A 23,551-nucleotide genomic window follows, 5' to 3' on the forward strand; every position below is an offset into this window, starting at 1 on the left:
TTGAGAAATAGAAAAATCTCACTGTGCAAGGTTGATGGTATTAAATATCCAGAAATAATCCAACCACAACTTTCTGGATTAGTGAACATATTTCATTGAAGGAAAATCAATAAATAGCTGCACTGAGGTTAAGAGTGAAAGTCTTGTACACCAGGGAACCCATCTCCAGAGGAAGAGATCGAACATTTTCAAATTGCAGATATTGCAAATATGTTTGTGAAGCAATTGCTTGGATATACGGTACATGTCCTAAAGACCTTTTAGCAATCCCGCTGTGTGGGACTTACTGGAGGTAACAGGAGAAATAGTTAATCCCCAAGCATGTTCTTGGGGGCCAAGTGCCCATCCTGTCACCTCCAATAGCTTCCACATAGCAGTATTGCTGAGTGGTTGTCGTAGTCCACGCCCCCTTTCGCCACCACTTTGCAAACATGCCTTCTGGTGCACTACTAGTTGAGGATTAAGTCCCCTTGTCTCTTGAGCGTCCTTGGGGGTCAACTACCTCTCCTGTTACTTCCAGTATGTCCCACACAGTGGGATTGCTGAGAGGTTTTCGAGGCCACGTCCCCTTTCTCCACCACTCTGCAAACATGCTTCCTGGTGTACTACTAGTTAGGGTGAAGAACCCTTGGCTCTTGAGGGCCCTTGGGGGCCAGCTTTCCCTCCTGTTACCTCCAGTAAGTCCCATAAATATGAATATACCTATACCATTTGGCTAACCAATAATTAGACTGAGAACTAAGTATACATCAATCGGTCAACCTGCATGTAAACAGTCACTCAGACTAGACATGAACACTAAAAAGGGATCCTGAACTGTTATCTAATAATATGTAATAATATTGAATATTATCATAAACACCAACTAAATGAATATATGGTGTAAAATAACCAAATGTATACAATTGGAAAAAGAACATTGTAAATATGTACATATTTTGTAAATCATCTCTTGTGAAATGTACAAAGCTACACATCCCACAATGCGTCATGGAAGGCACATGGGAGAAGTAGTTTAAATTGGAAACAATTAACAGACTTCCCTAACTGTGCACAAGCCTTGATGGTGAAACGCGTTGGTGGCAGTGGTAAATAAAAACCTCTGATAGCAAAATACTGGAGTGCGACATCCCTACGCTTAAAAAATATATATACATACATATATATATCCTACTGGTGGTCACCGGTAGTTAGTTATAGTTTGGACATTGTTTACATAAGAAGAGCAGGTTGTTTTTGCCAATAACTTCAGCGCTCTTTGACGAATCCTTACTAAAGTTTCAAAATGAGTATGACGCTCACATCAGCTGCTGTCTTGACAGTGTTTCTGGGTGATCCGTCCTGCGGGGGCCAAGAAAAGGAGATCTCAAAATGCAGTTGTCCCATGTAAATTCCCATAGGGATTTTGGACAGGACTACAGCCCGAACTGCTGAACAGAAAGGTAGCTGTTGGTTCAGAAGGCGACCTTTCCGTGAATTGGTGTAAATCCGTTCAGTAGTTTCTGATATATTAAAAGAAATCTAAACTTAGATATTGAGGGATGCTTATTCTCTGAAGATCCAACAGTCCCGTGCCGAAATCTGATTCGCTGCCAAGACTGTCCCAAAAAACATTATTAAAAAAAGAAAAGGAGGCAGGTTAGGAATACCCAAGCCTTGTTCTTGGAGTCTCAGAGGGATCCTACCACTGGAGGAAAGCACTTTTGAATTTTTTGCCATGGAAACGCAACAGAGCCGTGTATCCACAGCAAAAATAATGAAAAAAAAATAACCTATGTCTCACACACATGTTTTTAATTAAGCCCTGGGTGAGCAAGGTTCTGGGGCATGCCTGTTATAGTAAATAAAAAAGGAGAGGGGTGCATGTGCCCCCCCTCCAAGGACATATTTATGCCCCAGGGACTACCATCCTCGGGGCTACATAAACATTTAGGGGGGGGCTGCGGGCACCCCCGAACCCTAGGGACTGCCACCTCCACTCTGGAGCCTTTTTTTAAAAAAGGAGTGGGCCTCATAGACATTCCTCGTACAGCTTTTAAAAGTTCTAGGGACCACCACCTCGCCTGGGCTAAATAAACAAAATGAAGGGGGTCCACCCAGAGGACTGGCCCCAGGGTCCACCACCTCCCAGGGGCCAAATTCAAAACCTCTCCTGCTATGTCCCAGGGTGCCCACCACTGGCACATAGATGTTTGCTTTAGCTTGGCTATCGCCAACCTAAAGCAATCACTCCGGTTCCAGCAGACTGGATGTGTCAAAGTGCTCCCGCCCGCTGGAAGCTGAGGTTTCATCTATTTCTCTGCCAGCAGACATGTGGGCAGGGAAAGAGATGAAACAATTGCTCCTGCATGGAGGGAGCTGCCTTTTGAGAAGCTCCCTCCATGCAGCAGCAATGCCGGCTCCCACAGGAGACAGGTAGCTGGCTGGGACTGTGGGGGCCTTAAGGCTCGCCCCACAGTCCTGGAAAAAAGAGAAGAAAGAGGCAAAATAAAGATCAGAAACAAGCAGAAAGAGGCAAAATAGAGTTCTGGATCTGAAAGAAACACGTAGTGATAGATTCCTTACCTTAGAATTACCCCCAGGCGTCAGACTGGATCCGGAAAGTTAGCAGTACCCCTGCTCGTCGGTAGGCGTCATCGTGCGGCTCCACGTGTTCAAAGCATTCCAAAAAGAAGTCGAAGAAGCGTCGTCGCTCCTCGACTTACCCTCGCCTGTCACACGACACAGCTAAGGGTGTTCGTGGTGCCACCCCCGCAGCTCCAGCGGATCCTGCGACGTCGCCGCCGGCCTACCCACCTTTTCCGGGTCCCTCGGTGATGCCTGCTCAGGTGCAAGAGTTTCTTGCTGCCATGGCCCAACTCTTTGGGCCGCCTGGCCTCGCCGGTGCGCCTACTGGCCCTGCGGGCCCGACTGGGGGTCCTGTCCTTCCATCGCCGGTGGCTCCAGCCCCTGGCGTCGCGGGACCCCCGGGATCTGGGATCGGTCCCCCTGGGATCTGGGATTGGACCCCGGTCAACACCGGTTGTCGACCCCACCGGCACCCCCTGCGACACCGCCCGCTTCTCAGGACAATGTCGTCCCCAGTTTCAGCCCTGAACCGGACACGAATCCCGACGCTGATGGGGCCCTTTTTCCCCTATGTCCGCCCTCCTTATTTTCAGCCTGTTTCACAGACCTCAAAGGAAGGGGAGGACTGGAAGGGGCCTGAGGGCCCTCTCAAACAGCAGTGTGATTATGATCCAGACTAGGCAGAGGATTTGGGGGATGCCAGTGGTCTTGACACCTCACCTGACCTTGGCATGCTGTCTCCTCCTACCATGACTACGGAGGAGGGAGCCAGTTACACAGTGGTAGTACGTAGGGCAGCCGAGGCCCTCCACCTCAAACTCCCTATGGTGGCCGTCAGGACTAACCTCCTGACAGAAGTGCTTCAGCCAGTGGCAACCTCTTCAGAGCCCTTGCTGTCTTTTAATGATGCACTTTCTGATGTCTTTTTGGGCACTTGGTCCAGGCCCAACACAGTGGACTGGAACGTGGCCCACCGCCATCGCCCGGCTCCGGGCGCCCCCCTCTTTCTCTCCCAAAACCCCACTCCCGAGAGTTTGGTGGTCCAAGCCTCTGCTTCCCAGAGCATGTTCCCTTCCGCACCTCCGGATAGGGAATCCAAGAAACTGGAGCAGCTTGGCAAGAAGCTGTTTTCATCTGCCAGCTTAGGGTTGCTGTTGGTGAACACAGCATGCCTCTTGGGCCGTTATTCCCACTCTCTGTGGGATACGGTTGCGCAGGTGCTGCCCAACTGTCCGGAGGAGGCATGGACAGTACTCTCCCAAGCTATAGCAGCTGGCAGAGATGCAGCAAAGTTGACTATTCGTTGTGGGCTTGATACCGCCGACTCACTGGGCAGGGCGATTCCCACGACGGTGGTGCATTGGTGCCATGCCTGGCTGAGAACAACTGGCTTCTCAAGGGATGTCCAGAACACTTTGATGGACATGCCCTTTGATGGCATTCGCCTTTTTGGCAATAAGGCGGATAGTGCGTTGGAGCGTTTTAAGGACTCACGGGCTATGGCCAAGTCCTGGGGCCTGTTGGCCACTGGCCCTCCTCTGCCTTCCGCTTTTTGCCCCTTTCGTGGCTCTGCATTCTGGTGTGGAAGGTCATGTACAGAACTGACGTCAGCGCACGTGGGCGCGTCTAAGTAGCTCCAGTGACATCATCTCGGCTCCAATCACACCAATGACACACACAGAGCTGCATGACGACGCATGACGACGCCTACCGACGCGCAGGGGTACTGCTAACGAAAACATTCCGGATCCAGTCTGATGCCTCGGGGTAATTCTAATGTAAGGAATCTATCACTACTAATGTTTTTTACAGCTATATCGTTACCGAAGGTAAGTAACTTGTGCAACGAGCAGAGAGATGCAACATAGAGGTCCGAAATGAGAAGAAAGGGAAAAAACAAAGGTCTGCAACGAGCAGAAAGATGCAAAGTAAAGGTCATATACAGGCAGAAAAAAGGCACAAAGTGAGCAGAACCCATTCACAGAACAACTCAGATGTAAACACACCCACTCAGACACTCACGCACCCACTCAGAGACCCAGTGAGACACTCATGTACTAACACACTCACTCTCAAACGTTACAGGTTAAAGTTAGGAAATCAAATTGAAAAAAACTTTGAAATTCACAAAAAAAGAACAAAGGTTACAGGGATGTTATAGTTAGGAAATAGAATTTTAAAAAACTTAGAAATTCACAGAAAAAAAGCAAAGGTTCCTAAATATAACATCGTTGTAGCCTTTGTTTTTTCAGTAAATACATGATAAATCACATAAATGATTGTTAATCATATGCTAATCATACATTATTTTGCATATGACATTTGCATCTCGATTTATCAGAAGTGCAGTAAGACACAGACAATTTATATTGTTAGATAGGTGCTGGAGGGTGTACTGTCTTTATCCGATATCTGGTTGATGTTCCTGTGAGCACAGCTTGAGGTGTAGCTGTACTTTGGTACAATTGTTGTGTTGTTGGAAGCCATACTAATTGGACTCTGATGAGCGCAACAATAACTCGGAATGATTCACAGTGAGGTGGTGCAAGAATAGCCAAATGACTTGTCATCTCATTAGTGATGCACATGAATGGATGAATGGGATTCCCACTGTTCTTACCTGCTATTTAGCTAAACCACAGCCAACCACAGCCACAGCTGGCATAATCAGCTAGGAAAAAACTCCTGTTGAGGTTGGCTCTAATGTGGCACTGTGAAGAGACATGAGAGTTGTCAGATAAGTGGGAGGCCCTCTACTTCTACTGTTTTTTCACTTACCCTGTGAGGTAGGGAGGGAGCCCCGTGGGGCTCTCGCTTTTGTCCCCAAGGGAATAATGATAGGTGGGGATATTGACTGGAGCAGTACATCAGTCACACAATAACTCAGGTGTCCTAAGGCAAGGTCATGGAGGGTAGACCCCTCACATGAAGCAGAAGGGCAAAAATCCCTTTTGGTCTCTATTTTCGGGATGAATACAGACTGAGAAAGTGGGGCCTCATGATCCTTTTGACTTTCTGGGTTTCAAGCAGGAGGTGTCAGAAACATTACTACAGGGATAGCTGGCTTATGGCGGGCAAACATTCATAGCGACGTCACTTTTTGATCCTCTGTTGTTAGCTCTTCCTATCATTGTGAAGCGGAATTCACCAAGCATTGGATTGTTCACCCACTAATAGAGAATGTGAACTGAGTTTAGACCGTTGTGAGACAGGTGGGCGAAGCTACTATCTGTGAGATTATGACTGAAGGCCTCTAAATTTGAACTCCCCCCAAACCGTAATGATACTGCAGTACCGTGGTGCCTTGGTTGGCCTGGGATCAGTGGCCTTTGGGCCAGTGCGTAGAGTCGCTCACTTGGGGACTGGAGTGCGGATAGAAGGGTATCGCCTCCATCACCCTTAGTGCACTGCATGTTCGTTGGGCAACTGGTGCCAAATAATTTTTAGATAACCTGATTTTAGGTCGGGTTTCGTACGTAGCAGAGCAGCTACTTTGCTGCGGTCTATTGAAAGTCATCCTCTGAGCCAAGCTTTTGTTTCCATCCTTGGGTGGCTGTGCACCCCTGGGGCACCTCTGAGACCAGGCCGGTAGGAGGGTTGGGGTACAGGTCCATAGGAGGGTGCCTCCAGCACTTGCAGTGTGGCATGTGGGCCGCCCATACAGAATTGTGACACAGGAAACAAAAAGTGCTTTTGGAATAAGAACCTGTCGAAGTATTCCATTGAGATAAAACGATTGTACACTCCTGTCCTAAGGTTAATTTGTCATTTTTTTACAATTATATGTCTATCTTCTTTTTTTTTTCAAGTCTCGCTCAATTCTCCATCCTAATATCAGGTGAACTTAAAAGTTGATTGGACTGAGGACTTGATAATAAGGTATTTGCTTTAGAATTCATTAGAAAATGAAAAGGGATTAGAGTTAGCATTGTGTCCAGAGTCATGAAACGAAAAGATCTCAACACCCCTGGCTTTCTAAAAGCTTTTTTTCAGGATAATAAAAAAGTATGTGATGACAAGGGTGACTGTGCATTCTGTAAACACTAATGTATGCACTCTGCCTGGTTTAAGATTATAGTGCTTCAAGATATGTGTGATTGTGGCCTTCTTGTTGGTGTGCAGTGGAGAGCACAAAAAGTGACAGGCTCTCATATGTCCATAAATGTACTGTAATAACTCTGCTTTTTGTACAAATTTTGAAAAGGCTTTTCCAGTCCTGCATGCGTTTTGTAATGTAAAGACTTCAAATGGACTAAGCATAGCACAATTAGTTAAAAGGTACATTTTCTTAATGCGAGTGATGCAACAAATCTCTGCACTTGAAATCTTCGCTTGGGCGCATGCTTCCTGTGCCTGCTTACAGTAATGGGCAGAGCAAAAGGCATTACTTTATAAAGGACCATAGCGCTTGTTAAGATCTTTGGAATTTCCTTGAATGGGAAGTTCAAGAGTATGTGCGAGTCTCCTTTTTCTTTTCTCCCTCTTCTTTTATATGCCATCTCTTGCGCGCGTCACAGAGATTCCAGGAAAATTGTGTCATGGGCACCTTCCTTTCTGTAACTGGAAAACATATTCTTTTGTCAGAGGAAAGCATTACCTCACTTCCGTTCCGTATAATGTAATGGTGTTTTCGCCCCCGCAATGCACTGCTGATGACGTCACATATTACATCACTCATGACATGGTCAGTGACATCACTGATGACATCTCAAATGACATCACTGATGACGTCATCCATGTGATAAATTAGTGCATCTTCTCACACCCTAATATAACTTTTGATACACCGCCTCAAAATTTCAGACGGCCATTTTGACAACCATAGATACTCCAAACCAATAACTACTCACCCACTCATTGACTTTTAGGTCTACATACATGTCCACTCACTCACCCCTACAGTCACTCATACTTACAGTCACTCTGTGCATTTATACACCTATATAGACACTCACATACCGCCAATCATCCATTGAGGTACTGACACATCTAGTCAGTCATGCAAATAATTAATCACAGTAAAATTTACTCACCTATACAGTTAAAAACACTCAAGTTCACTTACTCATAAAAATACTAACAAATTCTGTGTCTTCCTGCAGAAAAAACAAACAGCACATGGCACAGATATCTTTGCACTATGGCGCATACAGCCACTCCCAAAATCACACACTCTCACATATAGATAGTTATATACTCTTACACACATATACACTGCATTTCACATATGTAGTTACTGACACATGTACAACTGAGATATACATTCAATCACTAACACACCCATACATACACTCACCCAACCATACAGTGCATCACAGATGCACTCTTAAAACCATGCACCCACTGAATCACCCACTCACACATCTAGTCACAGAGTCACACACACCCTACCCACACAAACACTCAGGCACCCATACAGATACTCAGACAACCAATCAATAACCCATATAGACACTCATATAGCTATTCACAAAACCATGCAGCCACTTATACACCAACACACAGACACATACAGACATTCACACAGTTTAGTCACTAGTCTGCAGTAAGATACATTTAATGACTCACTTATAGAGTCAGTTACGCACCTAGAAAATCATCCATTCACACACTTGTACTCCCACTTATTTTTCAACAGGCCTTTCCCTATATATATTAAACATATTAAAACTGTTCAGAAACACATACTCAATGGATGATGTCATCAGTGATGTCATTTGAGATGTCATCAGTGATGTCATCAGTGATGTCACTGACCATGTCATGAGTGATGTAATATATGACGTCATCAGCAGTGCATTGCGGGGCGCGAGTTATAGTTAGCTGAACTAACTATAACAGGGGAATTTCTAGGGTTTTGTACGAGGGAAATGTCCAGCTAACTATACCGGCCCTGAAACCTATGGTTTTTTCAGTGAATTTCTAAGGTTTTTTAAATGCCAATTCCTAACTATAAAGTGCCTGAAACCTTTGGTTTTTTCAGTGAATATATATATATATATATAAAAAAATGATATTTTTAACATCGATATTTTTAACATCTATATTATTTTTTCAATATCTTAGTCATTTACATTATAAAGATAGGATGTCCATATTTTGACTATCGATATTTTTGCATCGATATTTGTGTAGGTAGATATTTTGTATTCAATATTATGTCAGTGATTTCCTTTGGGCTTTGATCCTGCTGTTTCAAACTCTGCCCTGTGTTTCAGGGAGGATGGCACTGATGATTCATTTCCTGCTTTCCTCCTACATCTTGCTTGCCAACCCTGCCTGATGGAATATGCGGGCTCGCAGTAGGATCTGAAGTCTGTGTGTCCAGCATCAGGGGAACATGTTGGATTCCAATCAGGAATCGGAAGATACTGCAAAATATCTGCTGTGGTGGCTACTCTACCACAGTTGGCCCAGCAGCAGACTCCTCTCCCTACCTTACCCGGAATTGACAGCGGTGATTGATTCATCTCTACTGGGTTTGAGAGGCCATCTGTGAGAGAGTCCTGCTTCCACATAAATCTGTTGGAAATGGGGGCGATTCACTTGACGTTGTTGGTTTTCCTGTCAACCATCAAGGGTAGGTTGGTTCAGGTTCTCACAGACAACACCATCGCCATCTGCTCTTGCAACAAGCAGGGCAGGACGGAGTCTTCAGTACTGTGCTAGGAGATTCTGCGCCTCTGGATCTGACTGAGCAGTCTAGGCATTTCCCTGGTGGCACACCACTTGGCAGTATATTTAAATGCCAAAGCAGACAAGCTCAGCTGCCAATGCCTAGTGGATCAGTAATGACAGTTACACCCATAGGCGGTGCTGGACATTTTCCAATAATGGGGCGAACCCTGGCTTAATCACTTCGCCACCACAAATAACGCACAGCAGCAAAACTTTTGCACACTGCTATTCCCAAGAAGGCTCTTCCTTGGAGACACATTCTGCATGCAGTTGTGCATGGGACTCCTGAATGCCTTCCTGCCACTACCTCTCCTCCCCGGTGTTTGTGAGAATATCAGCAACAACAAATAAGCAGCAACAAATCATCCCAATGTCGCTGGATTGGGCCAGGACAGTGTGCTGTCCAGAACGTCTTGCACCAGACCTATGCAATCTGCACCTCCATGCATGAAGATGGAGCAACGATAGTTGACCTCCTTCGATCCTCCTCTCAAAGTTGTTGATGTGACCCTGGCTGCAAGGTGTCTGTCCACGAAATCAGTGTAGTGTATGCTGGATGCTGGGATATGGTGTGGCTTGGTGCGGCACCTTTCAGACAGACCCTTTTGTAAGGCAATGTGTTGAATGTGCTGCTGTTTGTCCTGTCTTTGACCAAGCAAGGTCTTGCTCTGGGCATTTTTGAAGGTTCCTTATCAGCCCTTTCGGCATTTTCTATTTACCAGACCAGCCGTCTTTGTTCAAATCACTTGTTATGGTACATTTTCTAAAAGGTTTTCAATATGTTCCTACCAACACCCTTTGTGATACCGCAGTGTTACTTGAATTTAGTCCTCACTTTTCTCATGTGTACCTCTTTTTAGCAAATGCACAGTTTCCCATTTCGCCTCCTCACCTGGTCTTTCTGATTGCGATAACAGCAGCACGTTGTGTGAATGAGCTTTCGACCCTCTTGGTCCATCCTCCTTATATCTCCCTTTTTACGTACAAACTGGTGTTACGGACTCATGCAGCATTCCTACCAAAGGTGGTGACGGCTTTTCACGTTGGACAAACCATCACTCTCTGGCCTTCTTTGCACCACCTCATCCTTCAATAGAGGAAGAGAGCCACAAAGCACTATTGCCTTAAGAGTCTGGTGTTACTGGAAGGGCATTTTGCCCATTGGGTGCTGCAGGAGCTCTTGATCTGGGCCATTCCACAGACTCCCACCGTGGGAGGTATTCCTTTGTATCTAATTCACAAGGTGAAGAATCTGCAGGTGGAAATATCCATCAGAAGACCAAATTACTTACCTTCAGTAATGTTTTTTCCGGTGTATATTGTAACTACAGATCCTTCACCGCCCTCCCAACTCCCCGTTCTGGAATGGTTTCCATTTCCATCTAAAAAGGTCTCCATTTAGGAATCTGATCACTGGGTGTTTCAATCTGCTGTTGGGCACTGCATTGGGGGTGCAGGGACACATATGAAAGGAACTGATGTCAGCATGCATGGGTGACACATATATGGCTCCATCTATCACTTATGGAGCATAACAACATCAATGTGGAGCCGCATGGCACCACCTACAGGTGCGAGGAGCCCTGCGGTTTGAGTTCCAAGATTTAAACTGGTGCCTGGGTATATTCACAAGGTGAGTAATCTGCGGTTAGATAAGAGCGTTACCGAAGGTCAGTAACTTGTTCATTAGGTAGATAGTAGATTTTTATCACAAAAAGTCAATATCTTTGATTAAGCCTGGACAGCATTTGTAGTCTTAAGTCAAGTTGTTTCTTTGAACTTGACTTAAGACTACGCCTGGAAGTACAAAATGAAATTAACAGACAGGTAACATAAAGATGCCAACAGAGACTTGCGATTAATGTTTTAACTTTTTTTTTTTTTTTAAATGTTTGTACCATCTTAATTGGCATATATAAAACAATAAAATAAACTTGAAGTTGAAACCTGAACTGTTCTTAGGTCAAAAAACAATTGTAAGGAAAAGCAGGATCAACTTCTTTAAAGGTTGTATGTTGCTTCATGCCATAATATTGTAAAATTAAATTTCCGTAGGGTTTTGTAGCCACTTATGTCTCGATTTTAAGCAAGCACTATATCCTTCTTCATGCAGTTAAGATGATTGTTTAGAAGATCTGCAAAGGTCACCACTATTGCCATCTTACATACGTTCTCTAGGAAATGTTATGTTGAATCAATTGCAAGAGATAATTCTAGATTTAGCAAAGCAGTCATGTACACATCCATCTGTTAATTTCATCAATTGATCTTTTTTAATATATATTTTGTATTAAGTCTTCAACAATGCCATTTACATGTTGTACTGAAAGGGTATAACATCCAGCATCAGAGGGACAAAGGTGCTTTTATATGTCTCCATAAACCATCAATTACGATCCTTTTCATGTAGAGGAGAAGGTCCTTGCCCTGTACAAGATACCCTTACACAGCAAGCATGTCTGTAAATAACTTTAGCACTATATTGTAATATGTATCACAACTACAAAAGATAACTGTTAATTGTAAAAAACTCACAAAACATGCCAGTTTGTAGCTAATACATGCACATCCTCCCCGTGTTCCTCCCCACCCACCTTATTGCACTGAATACTAAATATCTCAAGAGAATTGCACACTATGAAGATAAAGTCCTTAAGAAATGTTGCCCTATGGTGTTACACTGCTACAGTGTCCCCTCATTGTAGGATCGGAAGAGAGATTTAGAACGGGAAGTAAAATCAAGACTTTTGGTATCTGAAGAGTGAGGCTGCTCTTTATTTATGTTGGCATCCTGTCAACCCCAGATAATCTGACAGGTGATTGGAATCATCCCTTCTGCTGATTAAAAGCTCATCCATGGACTAGATATTTGCGCCATAAAACCTCAAAATTGAACAGTCAGGTCTGTAGTGTAAAAATGATTTTTTCATAGGGGGCCATTTGAAACATTTCTCTCAGCCATACATCAACCATGGGAATGTTGTCAGTTTTCTAGTAGTGACGAATGCAGGACTTAGCGACAGCTATACCTGTGGGAAACCATCACCTGTGACAAGGGGTAAGTTCTGTGTATTGTGAGATGATATGGAGTATCACCGTCAAGACTTCCAATTCTCCTCCAATATCTGACTGGTGTTTCAATTTCTTAAATATGTCCACCCAGTAGGTACAGAGCTTCTGGAATCCCCATAGAATGTAGGCTATATCGCTGTCTACTCTGGAACAACACCAGCATGCGGAGTCTTCCAAGATCTTTTCTTCATTTGGAATCTTCTCAATAGATTTCTCCTGTGGTTTTGACCAAGAAAATCAATGGGGAACTATGACTAGACTTTAGGGCACTTAACTCAAAACATTGAAGTTGATAACCATCCTCTCCCCAAGATCAATGACTTACTATCTATGTTGGATGATGCCTCCTTATTCCTCACTCTTGATATGCATAGTGCGTATCATCAAGTGGAACTTGTAGAAGAGTCAAGACCACTTACGGCCTTTGGGACGCCATTTGGATTCTTTCAGTAGAAGCCCATTGCCATCGGCTTACCGGGTGCGTCCTTAGTTTTTCAAAAAATAATGTTCCACATCTTCAAGGACATGGAAACTAATGTCTTATTTTTTCAGGATGATGTTTTAGTTTTCGCTAAAGACTTGGAACAGCATGATCAGATACTGAGAGAAGTTGGCCAAAGGCTAGCAAAGAATGGACTGGTTCTTAGTGCTAAAACGGTTGTTTATTTAGTTCAAACGTTTGCAGTGATTCTGCACATATACAGAACTATGCACAGGAAAACAGGACCTCAGTGAATAGGGGTGTACCAACCTACCACATTAGTAAGCAAAATCCCAAACCGACTAGCTATAGTGTCTCATTCGTTCTCCGACTACAGTGAAGCTACCAATGATTAGACAACCTGGAACACATCACTCTCTCTTGGGAATCGCGGGAGCCAAACAACTCTTTTACTCACTCACTCATACTTGTCCACAATGCGAGTAATCAGAGACGCGGTATAGTTTAAAATGTTTATTTTCACTAACGTGCTCTATGGTACAGTACACGTGCCGTTACTAGCAGCAAAATGCATAAACACAATATAGTCAGCATTTTCACAATTCCATAGAATGCAAACGGGGATATCATTTTATAAAGACAGTGGATAAAGGACTAAGAGACCTAACCACCCTCCCCGTTGTAAGAAATAGTTTATTATAAAAAAAGAAGACCTCTGGGCTTTGTCACTAGACCCATACCTCAAGACCTAGATGAAAGGTTCATATCACAGGACAAGCACAGCTCTTCTCTCTGGAAAGCTGTCTCTCCAAGTGTGTCAAAACATGTTTAGCTTGCAATATTAAAGCACACGATTTCCAGTAATACAGCTGTGGGTGGTATGTTATGTCTAGGTGCGAGGGACTAACCAGAACAGAATAACAAGGGGCATTGTTGATCGACCTTGTACATTGTGTGCAGACTAAACCTCAAAGCACAGCAGAGAACGCAAAATGCAGAGAGTTCTCATGTGAAAGTTGCACAATCGGAGTCTTGAGAAATATATGCTTGCAGTATCGGCACAAATGCAGCCTCATGGCAGCGAAGCTCATGCTAATTTAGCAAATGTCAACAATGGACCCATAAGCTATATACAATACATGGATTATCTTGGTCATAACATTTCAGTAGAAGGCATCACAACCAAAGTTTCTTTAGTGGAAACTATAAGCTAAGCTCCAGCTCCAGATAGCCAAGAAAAGTTGACGTCCTTAGCCATTCTCTGCGAATATTATTGGAAATTCATCAAGAACTTTGCATCTCAAATGGAACGCCTTTGTAAGCTTTTAAGAATGGATGTAGACTTTGCATGGGGCAAAGAATAAGAAGAGGCATTTGACTCTATAAACTTCAGATTGTGAATACTCCTAGCTCACAACTATTTTTATAGTGGAAAACACTGCACCATCACAGTTGATGCCAGTGCCTATGGTCTTGGTGCCATCCTTAATCAGATTTCTGGGAATAGTAAATGGATTGTGGCATTCACATCCAGGACCCTTGCAGAAGTTGAAAGACGTTACTCAGTTATTGAAAAGGAGTTAATTGCATGTGTTTGGTCTGTTAAGCATTTCCGCCATTGTATATGGAGCACCAGCTTTACTTATCAGACAGATCATTAAACTTTAGTAACCATTCTTTCTCTAAAAGTTGGTGCAACATCTTCAGCCCTTATTGCTAGATTAAGGTCATATTTACAGGAGTATAACTTTGATGTGATACATAATCCAGTGAAATATAATCAACCAGCTGATTGCTTGTCCAGATTGTCTTGTATACTAGATGTGTTTGCAGAAGTTACAGAAGAAGAGGTGGATGTAGTAGCATGCATTGGAGATGTGTATCCTGTCGGTGGATTGGACGTGAATGAAGAGGTTTAGTCCTCACAAGCAAGTAAAGATAAATATTTGTGCTTAGTAAAAGAATTTAGATATCAAAAAGGGTTGACCAGAGCATAAATCCTTGAAGGGAAGTCTTCCTTCTTCCTATCAAATAGCCACTGAGATGCCATCAATTATTTGTTGGTGTTCTGTGGAGACAAATACATTCCCCCTTGGGGCATGAATAATGTTTTGATTAATCAAGACAACCAAAGTCACCTAGGTATGCCTTCTTTGAAAAATGTATTAAGACAGTATTTCTGGTGGCCCTCTGTGAATACTGAAATAGAACAGTGGGCGAGAGAGTATGAGATCTGTTTCAACTCTGATAGGAGTTGTAGAACAGTGTGTGCACCTATGCAGAGTGTATCCTGGCCCTCTTGTGCTTGGGAGAAGATCAGCCCAGACATTGCTGAACCCTTCAAATGCTTACCCAGAACTATGCAGTATGCAATTATCTTGAATAATTATCACTCTAAAAGGCCTGAGATTTTGTTGACTGAAAATGTTACTACATCGGTGGATTTAGAATTTTTAATGTAAGTGTTCAGTCTGGAGGGATTTCCAGAAGTAATTGTCACCAATAATGGAGTATAGTTTACATCCATGGAGATGTTTGAGTTTTTTTACACTTATAAAATAAACACATTAGAACAGCACTCTGAAGGGTAGAATACATTTAGTAACTGTCAGTAAAATGTCTCCGGCCTAACAATTAGGAAATGTTTATAGACCTACTGCATTACACCACATATTGTTACTGGCCTTTCCCCATTTTTATTATTGAAGGAGAGAGAGCCCACCTCTACCATTTGCCCATGGTGACTCAAACATAAATTCCCATTTTCTAGAACTGGTGATGGCACAAATCACACACACAGTGTTCACATGCAAGTAGAAAGACATCAGTGTAAATCCAAAGCCTATTATTATGTTTCCTATAAGGTCAAAAGTCCATCCGGATATTAAAATAGGGTACTTTGTCAGAATTCATAATCCTATGAGAATGGATAAAGGTAGAGGCAAATTCCTTGACCCCCTGAGAGTGGTAAAGATCAAGAAAAGGGAGTGTTCTCACGCAAGAAGGAAAGTGCTGTAATCTCAAGCGAGTGTCTAAATGTGTGTATTCTGGTAACCTATTACAAGACCATAATTATTCATAAGATTGTGATGAGAATGTTGATGATCTGATAGAAACATCTAGCTGCAGATTCCCTACCATTGAATTTCCCGGCTACCAAACTGGATCCTGAAGATTTTTCTTCGAGTAATATCTGTGCATGCCTATAGGTGGCGTCATTCGGCTTTGCGCAACGTCGTCGGGGTTCTCTGCGCCGTTGAGAGGTCCGCATTACCTATATAGGCACTACCTCAACACGCTGACGGCAGTTCTTTTCTTTCCTCGCCAGTCATTGCAGACCTTCTGTCACTTTTTGACTGCTTTTTTTGACGTTTTGTTGACCCCTTTTTGGTGTGAAGGCTTTTCCATCATGTCTAGGAATATTTCTGGTTTCAAACCGTGCGGCGCCTGTCATTGTGTCATGTTGGTGACGGACCAACACCTGCTTTGCCTCTGGTACCTGGAACGCGACCATGACTCAAAGTTGTGTTCCGACTGCCAGGCCATGGCTCAGAAAGCTTTGAGTTAGTTGTCCCTAAAGCTGCTTGCCACTCGGCGCTCAGCACCATGTCTCTCTCCTCGAAGGTCTTGCTCATGGTCCCGGTCGATAGGAAGGTCCAGGCACCACTCTGGGAGTCCTAAGTCTTCGCCCTCCCACTCGAAGTTGTTAAGTCGGTCAGGTAAGAAGCACAAAAAACATAAGAAGTTGAAGCGTGCTTCGACTTCTCCTCATCCATCGGCCGATGCGATGGAGGACTCGGCGTTCTAGGCCTTATTCTTCTGAACCTGCATCTGGGTCACCTCTGTGCTTCCCCACCTTTCTGGGAGCCGTAGCGACCCCCGCCCAGCCTAAAGAATTTTATCATGCCATGTGCCTCGAATTCGGACAGCCTGACTCCACCGGTGTGCCTTCGGGCCCTGGTAGCTCGGAGAGGGCTCCGTCAGGTTCTGCGCTGGTGGCTCCAGCACCGATGACCCACATGGATTCAGGCTGATACCGGTCATGTCATTTTGACCTACCCTGACGCCTGCCCCAACACTGAGACTCCCAACGCCTCCATTGTCCCCTTGCGGCGCCAGCTCAATTCTAATTACCAAAGCCAGACTGGCGCCGACAGAACCCCGTAGTTCATTTCCCCAGCCTTATTCTGAAGTGCTAGGAATGGATTGAGATATTGAGGGGTCGCTGGACTCTTTACAAGGCCAGCCTTACCAGGAAATGGAGTAGTATGAGGAATGGGGTGAAGCCAACTGACTGGAAACCTCTTTAAATTATGTCCTGCTTTCTCTCCTTACCACGGCTAAGGAGGAGGGAGCATCATATGCTATGGTGGTGCAAAGGGCAGCTGAGGACCTGGATCTCCAGCTCTCTCCATGTCAGTCAAGGCAAATATCTTGAAAGGGGTCCTGCAGCCAGGTGTCTTCTCCTTGCTGCCTTTCAACGAGACCTTAAATGATGTCCTGCTGGGAATCTGGTCCAAGTCCAGTACAGGGGCTCCTGTTGAACAGATCAATCGCCCACCACCATCGCCCTGCACCGGGCAACACAAATTTCCCCACCAACCACCCTACCTCTGAGGGGTGGGTGGTCCAAGGTGCTACCTCCCACGGTGTGTTCCCTTATGCACCCCCGGACAGGGGATCCAAGAAGCTGGACAGTTGGGGTAAGAAAACATTTTCTTCCGCCAGCCTTGTATTGGAGTCGGTGAACACTGCATGCTTGAGCTGTTACTCCCACTCCTTGTGAGAAACGGTTGCTCAAGTGTTGCCACAGGTCCCAGAGAAGGCCTGGGTAATCTGCTGCCAAGCAGTATCAGACGGGAGAGATGCAGCAAAGTTGGCTGTTCGTTGTGGTCTCGACACGACCGACTCACTGGGCAGATCGATTTCATCAGTGGTGGCTATTCGATGCCACTCCTTGTGAAGGACTTCTGGCTTTTCAGGGGATGTCCAGGCCTCTCTCATGGACATGCTCTTTGATGGCATTTGTCTCATCTGAGACAAGGCAGACATGGCGCAGGAGCGCTTTAAGGACTCACTTGCTACGCCAAGTCCTCAGGTCTCTCAGTGGCCTCACATCGTCTGTCTGCCTTTCGCCCCTTTTGTAGCTACAGAAGGGGCTTTTAGCTGCCCCAGCCACAAGACGGTGCAAGTTCAGCAACCTCTGCGTGGCTGTGGGCACAGCTCATTCCAACCCCATGGGTCAGGCCGCCAGAGGTTGGGTCAGACCCCACCCCCCTGCAGCCTCATCCTCCAGATCTTCCTAGTCTTACCCTTCCCGATCATGGGTGGCCAGTTGGTGGCAAGATCAGCCATCCCCTCCACCACTGGTAGAACATCACTTCGGACTGGTCGGCACTCCAGATAGTCTGAAGCTCCCCTTTGAGACTACCCCTCCCTCCATCCCTCAACATTCAACCGGCTGAGGGAGGATCACCTGACTTTGCTTCAGGAGGAAGTCATGACTCTGTTGGCCAAGGAAACCATAGAGAGGTTCTGGCACCAGAAGTAGGCTGTGGTTGTTATTCCTGCTACTTTCTGGTACTGAAAAAAGGACAAGGGTCTTCGGTCTCTCCTAGATCTGTGAGCCCTCAACTACTTCCTCAAAAAGGAAAAGTTCAAGATGCTCACTCTTGCTCAGGTCTTATCTGCCCTGGATCCAGGAGACTGGATGGTAGCGTTGGACTTGCAGGATGCCTATTTTCACATTCCCGTCCTGCCTGCTCATTGGCGTTACCTCCGGTTTACAGTAGGCCACAAGCATTTCAGCTCATCGTGCTCCCCTTTGGCCTTACCAGCACCACTCAGTGTTCATCCAGGTGATGACAGTGGTCCTCATCTGCACAGATCAGGGGTTCCAGTCTTCTCCTATCTTGACAACGGGCTGTTGAAGGCAGACTTGCCCAAGGCTGTCGCCTCCCACCTCCAGGTTACGGCAAACCTGCTGTATTTACTGGGATTCACTATCAATGTGCAGAGGTCACCCCTGACTCCCTCTCAGACAGTCCCTTTCATCAGAGCAGTTCTGGACACAGTCCAGTTTCAGGCCTATTCTCCCAAGCGGGGAGTTCAGGGTGTTCAGGCTATGATACTGATGTTTCAGCGTCTATCCTGGACTTCAGTGAGAATGACTCTGAGGCTGCTCTGCCTCATGGCCTCCTGCATCCTACTAGTTACACATGCCAGATGGCATATGCGGGCTCTGCAGTGGGACTTGAAGTTTCAGTGGGTGCAGCATCATGGTAATCTCTCTGGCATGGTCCACACCTCTGAAGGAACTGCGCAGGATCTACAGTGGTGGCTGACCAAGGTCGATTGGGTCAGAGGCAGACCCCTCTCCCTTCACTAAACAGATCCGACAGTAGTGACAGGTGCATCACTCCTGGGATGGGGCGCCATCTGGGAGAGGTGGAGATTAGAGGACTTTAGTCATCGGCAGAATCTGGACTCCACATCAACATGCTGGAGCTCCAAGCAATTTGTTTGGCATTGAAAGCCTTTCTTACTTTAGTCAAGGGAAAGCTGGTTCAAGTGTTCATGGACAACACCACCACCATGTGGTACTGCAACAAACAGGGCGAAATGGGGTCATGGACCCTTTGTCAATAGGCCCTGCATCTCTGGACATGGCTGGAACAGCAGAGCATATCCCTGTTAGTTCAACACTTCTCAGGTTCTGAACGCCAGGCCAGGCAAACTCAGCTGTCGATGTCTAGCAGATCATGAAATGCGTCTCTATCCTCAAGTGGCACAAGGTCTCTTTCAACAGTGGGGAGAGCCTCTGTCGAGAACGCACAGTGTCAGCAGTTTTGCATGCTGGAGTTTCTAAGGCGTCTCTCGCTCAGAGAAACTTTTCATCTCGAGTGGAGTTCAGGCCTCCTATACGTCGTTTTGCCCATACCACTTCTGTCCAGAGTACTTAAGAAAATCAGGAGTAACTGGGCCTAAGTCATCCTAGTGGCTCTGGACTGGGCAAGGAGAGTCTGGTATCCCGAGCTTCTATCATCCGATCAGGCTGTCCCTTCAGGAGGATCTTCTGTCACAGCAGCAGGGGAGGGTCCTCCATTAGAACCTGACAACTCTACGCCTTTTTGCATGAAGCTTGAGCAATGATGATTGATAACATTCAACCTTCCTCCCGAAGTTTGCAATGTTATTTTGGTGGCCCTGCGGTCCTCCACTAAGACTGCGTATGCCTGCTGATAGAACAAATTTAGTAAATATTGTACAGAAAGGTCTATTGATCCTCTTTCTGCCTCCCTTTCTCAAGTTTTACTTTTCACTTTGACCCTTGTCCAGCAGTAGTCTCTACTGGGCACTCTCAAAGAGTACCTTTGGGGCCTGTCTGCCTTCGTGAGGCTGCCAGACAAACCCTTATTATTTAAATCACCTATTGCAAATAGATTCCTCAAAGGCCTTGTACCCATGTTCCACCTTCCCCTTTCATTATGCCATTTAGTTCTTATCTTCCTGGTGTGCTCTCCATTCGAACCTCTGCACAACGGCCACCTCCAGCTGCTCATCATAAAAACAGCCTTTTAAGTGGCAATCACATCTGCCAGGAGGATGAGTGAACTGCAGGCTTTGTCATCCAAGCCGCCTTACCTGGCAACATTTCCTGACAAATTGGTGCTTCTCACTGGGGCCTCTTTCATCCTGAAAGTGGTGACACCATTCCAAGTGGGGCAATCTGTCACCTTTCCCACTTTCTAAACTCCTCTGCACCCCTCTAAAGAAGAGGAGCGACTCCACCATCTGGACCCAAAAAGAGCATGGTCGATCTACTTTGACTGCACTAAAGAATTCTGGGTGGGCGACCAACTCTTCGTGGGGTACGTTAGTACAAAGAAAGGTCCTGCGGTGCAGAAGAGGACTATCTCGCGATGGGTCATCCTCTGCATCAAAATGTGTTATGCTCTGGCCAAAAAGAAGCCTCCTGAAGGCTTACGGGCTCCTTCTACCAGTGCTAAGGCTGCTAATATGGCATTGCAATGTATAGTTTCATTCTTTGGTATTTGCCAGGCAGCAACATGGGCATTCCTGTACATGTTTACCAAGCACTGCTTCCTGGACAGTCAAGTCCAGAGGGACAGTTTTTTGGCTGCTCTGTCCTGCAGGACTTCCTGGCCTAAACTTGACCGCAGTCACTCCTCCATGATGGTATTGCTTGTGTATCTATTCAAAGGTAAGGAATCTGCAGCTAGATATCTCTATCAGATGGGTAAGTTACTTACCTTCGGTAATGCCTTATCTGGTAGCGACATAATCTAGCCGCAGATTCCTTACCGACCCTCCCATCCTCCCCTCACTGCGGTCATGTTTCTAGTCTCAGCGCTGATCCCTTTCAGGGTCCTAGTTGTTCAGAAACACACAAATGTCAGTGCACTTCATAGCTCTGTGTTTCTGGCGTGGAAAGTTGGCACACAGGGGTATTGCTCGATGAAAAATCTTCCGGATCCAGCCTAATGCCTGGGAAATGTAAAGGTAAGGAATCTGCGGCTGGATCATGTCTCTACCAGATAAGGCGACAGAGAAGGTACGTAACTTGCCCATCATGACCAGATGTTATATTTCAGTAACCCTGCCTCTCATGACAAGGGCACTGGTCCAGTTTTTTATGATGAAGATAATACCCTGAGCTCAAAGGAATAAGATTATGACACCATAAATGTCAGCAAGAGAATTCTGCATCCATTGCAGAAAGGGTCAGGATTCTTCCTCGCTCAAGGGTACCTTCTTAGAAATTCATGCAAGGTTTTTAAAGCCATACTTTATTGAAGAAGAGAGATGCGTCATGTTTAAACAGTTAAATCTTGTTAAAAAATCTCATTTTTAAACCTTTTCCCATTTCCCTCCCCTTCCTTCCCTCCCTTCTCTCTCCACTGTTACCACCTTTCCACATTGAACTTTGGTATGTTCCTCAAATTTTGGAGGTGACTTAAATCGTGTAAGGGCCGTTAATGTCATTCTGTATAGGTCTTACCTGGTTGCTGATGGGCATAATAAAGGCTGCTTTATTCATATTTCTCCACTGTGTTTTGTTGCATGCAACATCATCAATGACGCTATAGGATTATTATTCAGTCTTATGCTTTGTTTCCTATTGCTGTGTGGCAGGTACCCAGAACCATTCACTGCATGCTTCTTGCCTGGCAGCGACAAGGCATTTGCTGTGTCACCTCAAGCAGGAGAGCTTCTTCCACTCGGCACGACGGGAACTCTTATTACTGTTGGGTTCAAACCTGACATGTACAGCAAGAAACACAGCGCTACTCTTGTGATACAGGTGAGTTCTCAAAGAATAAAAGTACGTGGTTTCGAGCTGTTCAGTTAATGTTTTCCATAATCACATCTTCAGACCACAAACTAAGCTGCAGTTAATAGACTCTTTTCTTTGGTCAGGAAGCCAGAAACTGATTATATATTTTATTACCAATTTGTTTGTAAAAATTATGCGACCATCCCAACATTCCAAGGATTGTGGTCTGAAATACGTCATCAGAATGTATTGTCTTTTTTATGCTGCTACCGACTCGTTAAGTGTCACTTAATTTTTCATGGAGCAGTGCTTATTTTATATAGAAAGTTACCATGTTGCTGAAACACTTAGTGGCAGGTGAGGATCTTTAAATTTAGTGGTGCGCAAATCCTAGGGTGACCAGCCTATTGGATTTCCCCTGCAGTAGTAGTTTTCAGAGAACTGTTCCTGTGTCCCGACGCTTTAAAAAATTTTAAATTTATGTCCTGGTTTTGAGACAAAGGTCAGGTCAACCTGTGAATCAGAAGTAAAAGGTATGCTCCCTTTCACCTGCATTTCTAAAGTCTCAAATAATTGAAGTAATTTATTGGCTTCTGCCTGGCAGCACATGAGGAGGTCCGCTGCCTGCTCCTAGCAGCAGAGAGACAGAGTAGGGAAGAGAGTAGGAGGGCATATATATATATATATATATATAATAGAAATGTGACCAAGGCCGCTTGACGGCCGAAACGCGTCTTTTTGTTGCCATCGGAATAAAGAAATTGACTTACCAGATCAATCGTTGTGGCTCACCTTTACCTGCCGGAGTGAGTGTGGGGGATTTCATATATATATATATATATATATATATATTACCTACTGGCGGTCGCCAGTAGGTAGATATAGTTAGGATCTATTTTCCATCGGAAATCCGCAACATTCTATTTGGAATAACGTTGGCACCGTTGACGAATCTTCGCCAAATTTTCCAAACTTGTGGCCAGCTCCGGTCCGCTCCTATCCTGAAAATTTCACGGTGATTTGTCAAGTGGGGGCCGAGAAAAAAGGGGGGTCCCAAAACATGTTTTTCCCCATGCATTTTCCCATAGGACCTGTTGATGCAGCTACAGCCCGAACTGCTGAATGGAATTACACCAAATTTGGCAAAGAGGTAGTCCTCAGTTCAGACTCGTACCTTTTGCTTAAATGGTGTAAATCCGTTCGGTAGTTCCTGAGAAAATTAGAGTTAAAAAGATAGATATATCTATGGCCTCGGAGGATCCGCCACCCTCCCCGCACCCAGCGCGCACCCTGCCGTGCACGAGCTGTATTCTAATTGGCTGTCAACACTCCAGATCAGGAAGTGTTGGCAGCCATCTTGTGCCTTGGTGGAACCGAGGCACAAGAAACCTATAAAACAAACACGAAAAATGCGATAAGGGGGCAGGTTAGAAACACCCTGATCCCCTAGGCCTGCTCAGGGTGGCCCCCAGGGCCAAAAAAAGCATTTTTTT

At 45.2% G+C, this 23,551-nt stretch overlaps 1 protein-coding gene across 1 annotated transcript in view; it reads left to right on the forward strand.

The window, feature by feature from the left end:
• CFAP47 (cilia and flagella associated protein 47) overlaps positions 1 to 23,551 on the forward strand; it is a 2,697,962-nt gene that overhangs the window by 2,516,804 nt on the left and 157,607 nt on the right. The window contains exon 63 of the mRNA XM_085622577.1: positions 21,917 to 22,085. Within this exon, the coding sequence (XP_085478703.1) occupies positions 21,917 to 22,085 (169 nt within the window). The remainder of the gene's footprint in view (positions 1 to 21,916; positions 22,086 to 23,551) is intronic.

Source organism: Triturus cristatus, chromosome 8 (genome assembly GCF_964204655.1).
Source record: "Triturus cristatus chromosome 8, aTriCri1.1, whole genome shotgun sequence".
Lineage (NCBI taxonomy): Eukaryota > Metazoa > Chordata > Amphibia > Caudata > Salamandridae > Triturus > Triturus cristatus.